We start from the raw sequence: 12,057 nt of genomic DNA on the forward strand, positions 1-12,057 counted from the left end.
ATATCCGCTGGATAATGGAAAAAGCCAGGGAGTTTCAGAAAAACATCTATTTCTGTTTTCTTGACTATTCTAAAGCCTTTGACTGTGTGGACCATAACAAATTGTGGCAAGTTCTTAGTGGTATACCAAGTCATCTTGTCTGCCTCCTGAAGAATCTGTATAACGACCAGGTAGCAACAGTAAGAACAGACCACAGAAGAACGGACTGGTTTAAGATTGGGAAAGGAGTACGGCAGGACTGTATACTCTCACCCTACCTATTCAACTTGTATGCAGAACACATCACGCGACATGCTGGGCTTGAGGAATCCAAGGCTGGAGTTAAAATCGCTGGAAGAAACATTAACAATCTCAGATATGCAGATGATACCACTTTGATGGCTGAAAGCGAAGAGGAACTGAGGAGCCTTATGATGAAGGTGAAAGAAGCAAGTGCAAAAGCTGGCTTGCAGCTAAACCTCAAAAAAACCAAGATTATGGCAACCAGCTTGATTGATAACTGGCAAATAGAGGGAGAAAATGTAGAAGCAGTGAAAGACTTTGTATTTCTAGGTGCGAAGATTACTGCAGATGCTGACTGCAGTCAGGAAATCAGAAGACGCTTAATCCTTGGGAGAAGAGCAATGACAAATCTCGATAAAATAGTTAAGAGCAGAGACATCATGCTGACAACAAAGGTCCTCATAGTTAAAGCAATGGTATTCCCAGTAGTAACATATGGCTGCGAGAGCTGGACCATAAGGAAGGCTGAGAGAAGGAAGATAGATGCTAGGGAGAGTGGAAGGCAAAAGGAAAGGGCAAGATGGATAGATGATATTCTAGAGGGGACGGACTTGTCCCTGTGGGAGCTGGGGGCGTTGACGACCAACAGGAAGCTGTGGCATGGGCTGGTCCATGAAATCACGAAGAGTCGGAAGCGACTGAATGAATAAACAAGAAAGCAAGAAAGCAAGAATCTAACTAACAAAAACAAATTCAGTAACTGTTACAATGTCACATTCAACATCTTTTTTTCTTTCTGCCTCTTTAGACTTGTTTTTAAATTTCTAAATTATTCTTATGTTATATCAGGCACTTTTCCCAATCTGATTTCTCTTCAGATTGTATAAATCTTTTGCCTTTACTATTGGATCTATTTTTTTTAAATGTTAAGCACTGAGAAAATAAATGGGGTAATTAACTTGTTCTTGAACAGGTATAATCCTTCTCTTCCTCCACAGGGCCTTGAGGGGTCACCAGCGTAAATCAGCCATTTTGCTTAATTACAAAGGAATCTTCTGCCAGAAGCTAGAGGCACCTGCAGGTTTGGTAGCTGCATTGTACTCATAGGGAAATATTTTAAATGGAGAAAGATTATTGCAAAACAGTCTTCAATATTAACATTCAAGTCTTTTTCGTCTGGCATTACAGTTATTTATTTAAATGAGTCCAACCATTCCCTTCCTGTCACTTAACAGTTACTACTGGTTAGATATACTCAGGCCATCTGATCCCTTTACATGAAGCTCATGAGCTACAGTTGGAAGCTTATCTTGGGCCTGTGATATCATTTGAATCCTGAATGGTCACCCTTTTGTATTTGCAAAAACTGGAGTTTGAAGCCTGTAGCATTTCCATTCCATGAAATCAATAGGTTTCAAATTCTGGATTCCACAAATTCCCAATGGCAGCTGTCCCTGATCCAGATAGCACAATAAACCTGAAGTTAGCTCCAATTCTGCATAAGGAGCCATACAACACAGAGGAAAAGATGCCAGCAACTCCAGCTTGACTAACTCCCAAACTAGGATACACAAATTAAATAGCAGAAGATAAAAATTAACTTACGGTGGGGGAAGAAAATGGCTGTATGAATTTTCTTGAGAGTTTTGTCACCTAAACGTATTGGTGTTGATTAACCAATCCCTATGTTGTGAAGAACGGTTGTATTCTTGACTTTAAGGAGCCCATACTTCCTCAGGCTCATTTTCCACATATAACAGCTTCTTCCTGCTCTCAGCCACCCTGAAATCAACAGGAAAGTGTGGCATGGCTTGGGAGGTCAGATGAATAAGACTTTTTGCAGGGTGAAAATATATGTCTATCTGTTAAAAAAAAAAGTACACTCACATTTTGGTACATTGTGCATTTTGAAAACAAGGATGTGTAATACAAAATGAAGTCAGAAGCAAGGTCCTTGTGTGTTGAATTTCTGTTCAGCTAAAGCATGGAAGAAAAATAATACAGAGTCTTGTTTGTTTTTTACATGGTCTTTGGAAACCAGAATACTGTGCCATTTGCCTCCTATGTGCTGTACCCAGAGCTCAGCAATTTTCTTTTCTGTTATTAACCATATGGCTCTTACCCTCTCAGCAACACTGAGAGGTCAGGGAATGTGTCTGTACAATCTGACCATTTCCCACTTGTATCTTTCCTCTAAATGGTATTGATATTTGATTTGAAAAATCTTATTTGAAATAATGCTTATGGATAAGACAGGGTTCTTTTCCCAGATGCATTTTACAGACTACTGAAGTGTTATAAAGAAAATGAAACACTTTGTCAGTTCAAGAAGTGCTAAACAAACTAGCCCACAAAAAGAAAAAAAAATATGGGGCGTGGGGTGGAAATAACGGTTAAGAAAACTGACAAGTCTTCTTTTAAGCAGGGATTTGGGAGACAAATAAGAGATTAATATGGCGCTGAATCCACTGAGCAGTTTTCTGGTACAACTCAGTAAAATTGATGTTGCTCTTCTACAAGACCCATTCAGTTCAAGAGGTGGGTGATTTAGAACTTTCAGTGGATTTTATCCACTATATGATAGGCAGAGGAAATTGTTTTCAGAAATCCAGGAAGGTGGGGGGCATGGTCAGTTCCCTTGTTGAAAGATATTATTCAGCAGCTTATTATTAGAGTGTTATTATCGGCCTGCCCTTTTCCCAAGAAGCTCTGTAAATGGCAATCTTGTGAGAAAGATTTGACTCAGAAATAATATGGTTTTTCCCCTTGAAAACAATAAAATTCATAGATGATTAGGCATTTGAACCAGCACTTTACTTATGGCAGCTTAGTGCTTATGACAACATCACTAAACCTTCTTGGCTTTTTCACGTTTTGCAGACTTTTGAAAGCTTTACATGAAAGTGAAAAATTTAATCTTGTGGTTCAGTTGTTAAACGCTGCATCCCTTAGTGAGAGAAACGTATAAGGAGGCCATGGTTTTGGGGACTGAGAGCTGTTGAGGACAGTAGAAACATCAGGGATGAAATTTTCATCCTGCTTGGGATGAGAAATTAACAACTCTCAAATGTTTAAAGCCCAAAATTATTTAACTGGGTCTAATGAGATGTAACGTATCTATTTTCATTCATGCTTTCATGCAAAAAAGGATTCAAACATCGCACTACAAATATCATGCATTTCCCACCAACATTTTGGGGATACAAACTTGGGGGGCTACTAGGGCTGTGAAAATGAGCCCAGAGAATTGCAAGTAGCTTGCCTTAAATCATATGCTATGTGTGTGTGAATATAGAATCACTCATTTTAAACATAAATCCATATTAATAATAAAGTAAGAATCAGTATCATCCAATATTTGAAACAGAGAACAAAACTGTACCATCTAGAGCTTTGCTCACTGGATAATTTTCAGTAAATAATTCCCCGTTTGAGAAGAGAACAAGAGATATGAACATTATATTTAATATGTATTTAATTCCCAGTATGCACATTAAAATTATGGTCCAAGTGTGCACATTAAAAACCATCTGTAAAGAATATAACCATTCTACATGCTTTTGTTTCATTTACCAAGTTTTTGAAAAATCAATACTTTGTTATAAAATACTGCAGGATTAACCTGTTAGAAAACCTGGGAGACTGAATAAACTTGTACTTTCCACAATTTTTTACACATCTTCAACCTCATGCTATAATCTTTCATGTATTTACCAAGGACTAAATCCTCTTCAGCATAAGAACCTTTACCTCAGATTAATATGCATATGGATGGCTCATGAAACTTTTCCCCTCTTTGACTCTAAATTCTACACAAAAGATAGTCTTGCTAGCCTTTGAGAATAACTAATAAAAAAGATCATGTATGTAAAATGGCAATGCTCAAAAAAGGTAAACCATTTGAAAAAGATATGGCTATAGCAAAATGGAGAAGGTAAACACCATTGGCCGTCCTGTCATGTGATCTCCCAGAAAAACTGTAATTGCAGTGAAAACATGAAGCTGGGAAAATAGCTGAGAAAAGAACATATAAGGTTTTTCACACACATCTTATGAGGAGAGAAAATTGAAATGGGCTAAGACACTGGAAGTTAATAGTGTGGAGTTTAATCTCCAACACCATTAACTTCCAGTGCCTTCACCCATTTCAACTCAAGAGAGACAGAAGAAGAAAAAGGCTAGCAAACAAAGATGGAAGTAGGCAGCTTCAGGCAGCCAGATATGCAGGTTCTGGGTTGATTCAAGATCACCAAAGAGGAGAAAAACACCTTGGAGTGGGATCTATCTATCTGGATTTGCACAGGGATCAAGAGGAACTGAAGACACCAAAAAGAAGATCCAGGTTGTGTCAATTGTGAGAGGTTGCTAGCTAAGTTTTAACTGAAGTCCTTGATTAACTCTTTGAGAAATTTAATCATAGCTACACGTTAGGACAGGAACACTGCTATTTTAGCAGAAACAATACTATTTGAGTCAGGGAGATAATCACAGAATTGTAGAGCAGTTACATCATAAAGAAATTGAAGGCAGAAACCAAAAGAGGGAAGAAGAACTGAAGCTCTATTTATATGTACTTGTTGAATGCTACTTCCATAATTATCTAGCTGAAAGACTCAATCTCATAAAGAAACCATTATCTTTTAATCCCTAATATGTTATGAATAAAGAGGGAAAAAACACAACCTGGTTCATAAGAAGGTCTTCATAGTGCTAAGTCTTGTCTGATCAATCCAAAGAACGCATAACAATGACAACTAGAGATAAAGCATACATAGATTTTAGGATCTATCAAGTACTTACTACATTTTGAACATAAAATTGAGCGTCAAGTTTTATGAAACATTTGCATAACTATTACAAAGTTTCCTTAGTTGTAAACTGCATCCAATAACAGATTTCATATTAGATTTCAAGCTCCATAGAAAGGAAGCTTTGGTGTTGCATAAACAGATATCTGAAAAGTTGTCTATGAGTCAACAATTTGAAGTAGGAAATCTGTTTTTCTTATTTACCTTTCAACTGACAGATCTCCCTTAAGACTAATCTTTGATTATAGTCTGATTTAGATTTTTCAGAAATGATTTAACTGAATTCAACATAACCTCTAACTTGTCGTATCAGTTTATCATATTTTCCACACAAAATGTTTGTATTATTAATAGTAGCATTCTTAAATCACTTTTCTGCATGCTGGAACTATCATTCTCTCTGTCTCTCTGTCTCTCTCTGTCTCTCTCTCTCTCACACACACACACACAAATAGCAAAAAGCAAGTTTTAAAACCACTAGAGGCCATAACAGTTTTAATCCATACTAATAAAACTAAATATGGATGCAAACGTTTTTCTCTTTGATTTGCTCAATAGGAGTTATTTTCTTCCTCCTGATTATATTTCTCAACACTCCCAAAGAGCTTCTCTTGGTGAAGTTTTATTCTGCATTAAATAGGGCAGAATTTAATAAATCACAGATCTCATCACCCAATCTACAAAATTCTCATTCAGTTTCAATTCCATAGGCAGCAGATGAGAGAAAAGAACGCCAAGCAAAGTGGCCTACAAGGCCCAAGGTATATGCCAACATTTCATGGTTCATTATTCTAAGCTGTTTCGTCTTGGTTCTCAATTATCATCAAAACAGGAAAGCTTTACTCCAAAATGGTGGGCTTCCGTTCTTTCATTACTGAATCCTCTACTGAAGCAGCATATAGCTGTATGTTGCATCTTTACCTGCCATTCCCATATCTTGCTTTTTCTCAAAGGAACCCAGGATGATATATATAGGGGCTTCCTGTTTTATTCCTACCACTCTCCTAAATAAATTAGGCTGAGAGTGATGATGTTTTGCTCAAAGCTATTATGCTGGCTTCTTGGTTGAGAAGGACTTTAATCACAAAAATTATTCTTAAGATAATAAACATCTGCAGCTACACATTATTGGAGATAACAATGCAGAGAAATAAACAGAGCAAAAAGTTAAGTGCTACCAGTGGCTGTAATCCAATAAAAAGATTTAAGTGTTTCACCGCTGGTGAAAAAGGCCCATTTAGTTGAACCTGAAAATTAAGATATGTAAACAACAGAAACAATCTGGGGGGGGGGGGAAATGTCCAAAAAGGGGGGGAAACCCAATTAGTTTTTAAATTGGCCCTGAAACCTATTTAAAGAGAAATACATATTCTGAACTGCTAGGCTGGGGAAACAGCTCCAGTATTCAATCCCTTTTAAGTTTTTTATGCATTGCCACTTAAGAGTTACAATTCAAGTGTGAAGAAAGAACAGAGGTACTAGCACTGTGTCTTATCAAAGAATTTAATAAAGAACACTGAAAAAGTTTCATTTCCCAAAATTAATTACAGCAAACAAATAAAACCAGCTGTCTAAACAGCCACACAACAGAGATACCTGCTGTATGCAAGTCCTGATCTTCTTGTGCCGATTCCTTTCTTAACTGATCCAATTTAATTATAGCCGCAACTTTCCAATTTTAGGAAAATACGAAGTAGTAAAAATGATGTTAACCTTTTAACTGAATTAATGTAACATTCTGACACAACATAAATTTCCTTGTTTCATTCAGAAGACTGGAACTTCACCCAGATAAAGCAAAGGAACATCAACAAGTTCTGGAAATTTCACTGACAAATGGTATACCAAAGCCAAACTAGACAAAGCATAATTTTCAGAAGCAGAACCTAACAGAAACATAATAAGCATGGGATCCCAATTAATGTATAATGGGATGGGGGGCAGGTGAGAGATTTAATCTGTTGTCTCCTGGCGCTATACTGAGGGAATTCTTCCAATCTGATCTGCTTTAAAAGAAGACTTGAACAGAAACTTCCAGCACAGGTAGCAAGTGGATATGTAGGTGCATGAAACTAGACCCCGTGACCATCAACAATAGGATAAAAGCCTCCCCTCTGCAGATATCCATACCTGATCACATCTTCATCATTACTGTTTATTTATTCCCAGTATTTATTTCCTCTCCCAATTCTAAAGGATTCTGAGTGGATAACAAGATGAAGCATACAACATGAAAAAACAAAGCAAAAAGCTTTGGCGTTAAAAAGGCTCCAAGCACAACTAAGGACCAAAAGCAGCTTTTAAAAAGCCTTATAATAATTGCTGAGTGGATCAAGTATCACCCAGGTTTGCTCCAGTCAAATTGATAGTAATTAGAGCAACGATTAGGTGATCTCTGCAAAGTGTAGGTCTAGATCTAATGTGGCCTTCCAGGAGCTAGAAAATCTCTGCTTTCACAATCCACTCAGCCAAAAAATGTTTATGCCTAGTCATCTGTTTGAAAGGCAATTCCTTTTGGTTTTAGATGTCTGCTTAAACTAAACTTTATTTCTTTATTTTCTTGGACTTAGCATGTTAATACTAGCATAATGGCAAAGCATTTTTAATGAATTATTTCAGATAAATTCCAAACACCCAAAATAACATAGAATTTCTTCAGTTCCAGGGTACATATATTTAGTATCCTTATCATGAAGAATCCTATATTGTGCTCAGTGAGTACAGATACTATTTTAGTTTTGATCTTGAATTATATCTATCTATGCAGGAAATTTAAAGTAGCTGTGATGGAATGTGTCCCTGGGGGCGGGGGGTGATGTGGTAGATTTCGATGCTGCCACTAGCTCTCAGGAAGGAGGGAGCGCATTCCAGGGAGATGAGAGAACTCTCAGTAGTCCAGGGGCTAATGGTGGCAAAGCAAGGAGACTCAAGGTAGCCCCACCCTAGTCTCTCTGATTACTTGTGCTTGGATTAGTTAGAGTAGCTTTAGTCTGGCAAGATTCTGTCTATATGGTGAGAGCAATAAGGAATTAGAGTTGGAAGACACTGACTCAGCTTGGTTCTTGGCCTGGTTCTGACAGTAGCCCTATCTTAAGATTTTATATTCAGGCCTGCTTAATGCAGAAATGCTGCTGCTGCTGCTGCCTTTTCAGAAGACACAAATTCATCCTGCAGCATAAATCACTACAAATTCTCAAAACAATTCATATATTTCAGCCTGGGCAAACTTTTTGCTTTAGTTATTTCATAAATTCTATATACCCATAGAATTCAATCGTTTGTCGTATTTATCCCATTTTAGTCTGTTTTTCTTAAACAACACTGATACTTAGCTCCTTAAAGTTATAACTATATTTTTACCATTAGCAATTCTGAAAAGGAGAATACTGGACAAAACTATGTTGCTTCTTTTAGCTTGCAGAGACTGGGAACTTGCCTTGATAAAGAAGAACATGAGCAATCTCTTGGTCAACAAATCCAGTTTTTCTTACTCTGGCAGCAGCTCTCCAAGGTTTCAGGCCAACCAACAAACCAATTTTTATTTCAGTTAATAATCAACATAAAACAGAAACAACCAGACGAACTAATAAAAAGAGATGAAAAACATAAAGCACCAAAGTTCCAGGTCTTCAACAGCCTCTTGTTAACTAGATCCTCTTAAATTATAAGATCCAGATCAGTAAAAATCACCGTGCATAGACAGCAGAATCTTGTATTGACTTGCTTTATTTTAACATGCAGGCAGTATGAATGCTTCAACATATAAGAGCCTCTGAAAATCTGAAATTGCCAAGGGGAACATTTTGGCCCACTATTCCTCTGTAGTTATAGACAATAATGCAAAGACTACTAAAGCACATAGGAACACGGAAGCATTTATTTTTCCCAATCCCCATCTGAAGCAGGTACAATACAAATTAATTGAAGATTTCCATACACACATCCATCAGTGTAAAACTTTGAAGAATCGTCCACCATGTTAACAGAATTTACTATTTTGAACTGCAGTACTCTAGTCTTAATTTCCAGTTCATGTACTTTTAGGCTAATAGACTTTAAGTCTATTAGCCTAAAAGTACATGAACTGGAAATTAAGACTTTAGTCCTGACTGCTTGGAAATTATACGTATGAACCATTTGGAAATACAGAAAAATGTATAGGTCTAATAAACTGATAAATTTATCAGTTTATCATAGTCTCCAAGCTAAATTAAACTAGAATAATCAATGACATCAATCTTTTGCTTGTTCCCAATTATGCCTCCAAATTTTGTTTCAATGGTTTTATATTTCCATATTGTCTACAAAATAGGGAAGGCAAAAACTGGAGGTTACTCCTGTTTGATTGGGGTGCATTTGGAGTTTAAGAGCTTGCGCAAGTAATTTTTTAGATTGATTTTTAACGTAAGATAAAAGTCCTTCTGCAATGCAATCTTCGGTATTTTCCAATCAAAATAGGTATGTTGAAGAGGTGTGTGCTAACGTGCCAATTGATAATGACTTGAAAATTACAAACCAATTTCTCTCAGAATCGTAATTCCTAATTCAGTCACTTAATAATCTGATATTACACTTCCCCCCTATAAATACAGCCTTTAAAGATTTTAGAATTTAAATATAGTTCAGTTACCCTACACTGCTTTACAGTACTGACTGACCTACACTTGTAGAATATTCAGGAGCAAGTTATAAAGAAAAATAAAACTTTGGAATTAATTGTGTTTATACCCATTACTAGGACCAAAGGCATTTATGTTCTAAGGTTCCTTCCGGTTTGGTATAAATGCATAAATCATCCACGGGATATTTCAGTCATGGCAATGTCACTAGGGACACATTGCTCACTTAAGTATCAAGACAGCCACATCCTCCCTAAAGTTTTGTGCTGCCTCTTTTGTGATCTTCCCAGGTCATCCGTGCACACATAGACATAAAACATTGGTAGTGAAGAGGTTGCTACTTCATTCTCATAGAGCTGGAGCTCCTTTTCCCTTGTGTCCTAAGCCAACAAATTAGACATCTTTTAAGCTCATCCCTCCCTCTTCAGACAAAAAATTCAAGTCCATGATCTTTAGCTCTCCGTTCACCATATTAACAATAGGAAGCAGGAGATTCACTTATAGGACCACTTATAAGCTTGCAGGGTTGGAGACAGCTGAAAGATCTCTGTTGCAGGACTCATCTACCTTAGTCCACCAGTTAGTATCTGTCTGGAAGGCCACCTACTCTGATGCTAGAAAGAGAACAGAAAAAAATATTGCACATTGCTCTGAAGAGGAAAAAATATTTCTTGCTTTCATGGCTCTTCTTCCTTGTGCTAGGAGCTTGATCGCTGCAGCTGGGAAGCTTCTCCACTGGCTTCAATTGTCCACTTCTGTATATGCCAAAGCTCCTTGTTCACAGGGAGAGCCTTCAATTCCTAGTACAAAGCCCTCTGCGCCTATTCACATTGCCCTCTCACTGCTCTGGAGGGAGTTTCCTCCACATGATGGCAAAACCCCTGCCTTTTGTATCAAAGGTAACCCTTCTGTTGGGTCCACTTTAATACTTAAGAAATAGCATTTTTCGTCTGGCGTGGTTCAGTTAAGTAAATTGCACAGCCATAATAAACAATTCAGCAGTTTGTGGGTAAAATAAATTAAGAGGAAAAGCATCTTCCTTTTACTGATCCAGTTAAGGGATGCATGAATTCATGGAAAAAAGTGGAGTCCTCTAATGGACAGCTGAGAGGTGCTGCTGTGTTCACCTGAGGCCCAAGACGCTTCTTCCATATTATTTCTGAAACTTGCTCAATCCTACTGTAAGAATGATATCCCAGATGTACCACAGCAAATGTCAGTTAATTATTGCACCAAGGACACTTGGCAGAGACACCTTCTGCCAGGAGTTTTAATCAGCATTTTTAAATGCACTTATTTGTTCACCCAGCAGCTACTTTTTAAATGAAAACGAGAAATCTAAGGAAAGCTAGCAAATGCAAATTATACTTTCCGTAGTCTTAGTTACCTCTTCCAATTAGAAATGTAATGTGTGCATTATAACTCAGAGGCTTCTTGCCAGTAAGACACCCTAAAAAGCACATCAGCAACCTGCATAAACAACAGTTTGCCCTGTCACTGCAGCACTGGATCTCACCTTCACTGCTTTGGATTTACCAAAAAGGACCTTGTTTTTCATTTTAATTTCTTATTTCAAGTTAGGAATCTATAAAATCAAATTTTGGTTGCAAAATATTGATCAAGTAAACAACTGAATTTGATTTGTTAAGAATTTCACATTATTCTCTTTTCGATGTGTAAGAGGACAATTGTCCTGTAAAGCATTTTAACAATCACTGAATCATCCAAAAACAGGCAAGCCTTGCTATTTGTCGTAGTTAGAAAGTCTGGCAACAAATACAAAAGCATTAAGTAATAAACTAAAGTAATCCAGAGTTAGAGTATTTGTACTGCTGTTCTTATGAGTAAGATACTGGTATTGGAGTCAATGTTTTATCAATTTAATTATCTTTTTCTACTGTTTAAGCATTCTTTGATTAATGTTTACATGCAGTTTGTTATGGTCCTATAGTATTATATGAACTGCCATCCTTAATGCAAATACAAACACAAAAACAACATAGACTTCGTAATTCAAACGTCTGTACAATAATATAGTATAATGCTTCACTTATAGTAAAGTTGAATGCCATGTAGTCAATTGTAACAAAAGCCTTCTTAACAATGATTTCATTTAGCTAATGTGAATGATCAAAGTTAATGATCAAACTTAAATCATTTATTGACAGCAATCCACTGAGTATATCAGCAAATATGGTCAGCCGACATATCTTCAGCTTCAAAGCAGCTGGAATGTGACAGAAATTAGTCTTCACGTTGTATCACGTAAGTGAATCCAGCTGCATTTGTATTGTTTCCAACTATTTGATCAAAATAAAACAAAAAAAAAAGTATTTAGAAACATGAAAATAGAAATAATGAAAATATGCAGATTAAATATAACCATATATTGATGAGACAATTCCTCA

At 36.8% G+C, this 12,057-nt stretch overlaps 1 protein-coding gene across 1 annotated transcript in view; it reads right to left on the bottom strand.

Moving 5' to 3' along the window:
• Positions 1-9,305: 9,305 nt before the first annotated feature.
• COMMD10 (COMM domain containing 10) overlaps positions 9,306-12,057 on the bottom strand; it is a 79,052-nt gene continuing 76,300 nt past the window's right edge. Inside the window, exon 7 of the mRNA XM_063295323.1 lies at positions 9,306-11,949. Within this exon, the coding sequence (XP_063151393.1) occupies positions 11,911-11,949 (39 nt within the window). The 3' untranslated portion in view covers positions 9,306-11,910. The remainder of the gene's footprint in view (positions 11,950-12,057) is intronic.

This window comes from Candoia aspera, chromosome 2, assembly GCF_035149785.1.
Source record: "Candoia aspera isolate rCanAsp1 chromosome 2, rCanAsp1.hap2, whole genome shotgun sequence".
Taxonomy (NCBI): domain Eukaryota; kingdom Metazoa; phylum Chordata; class Lepidosauria; order Squamata; family Boidae; genus Candoia; species Candoia aspera.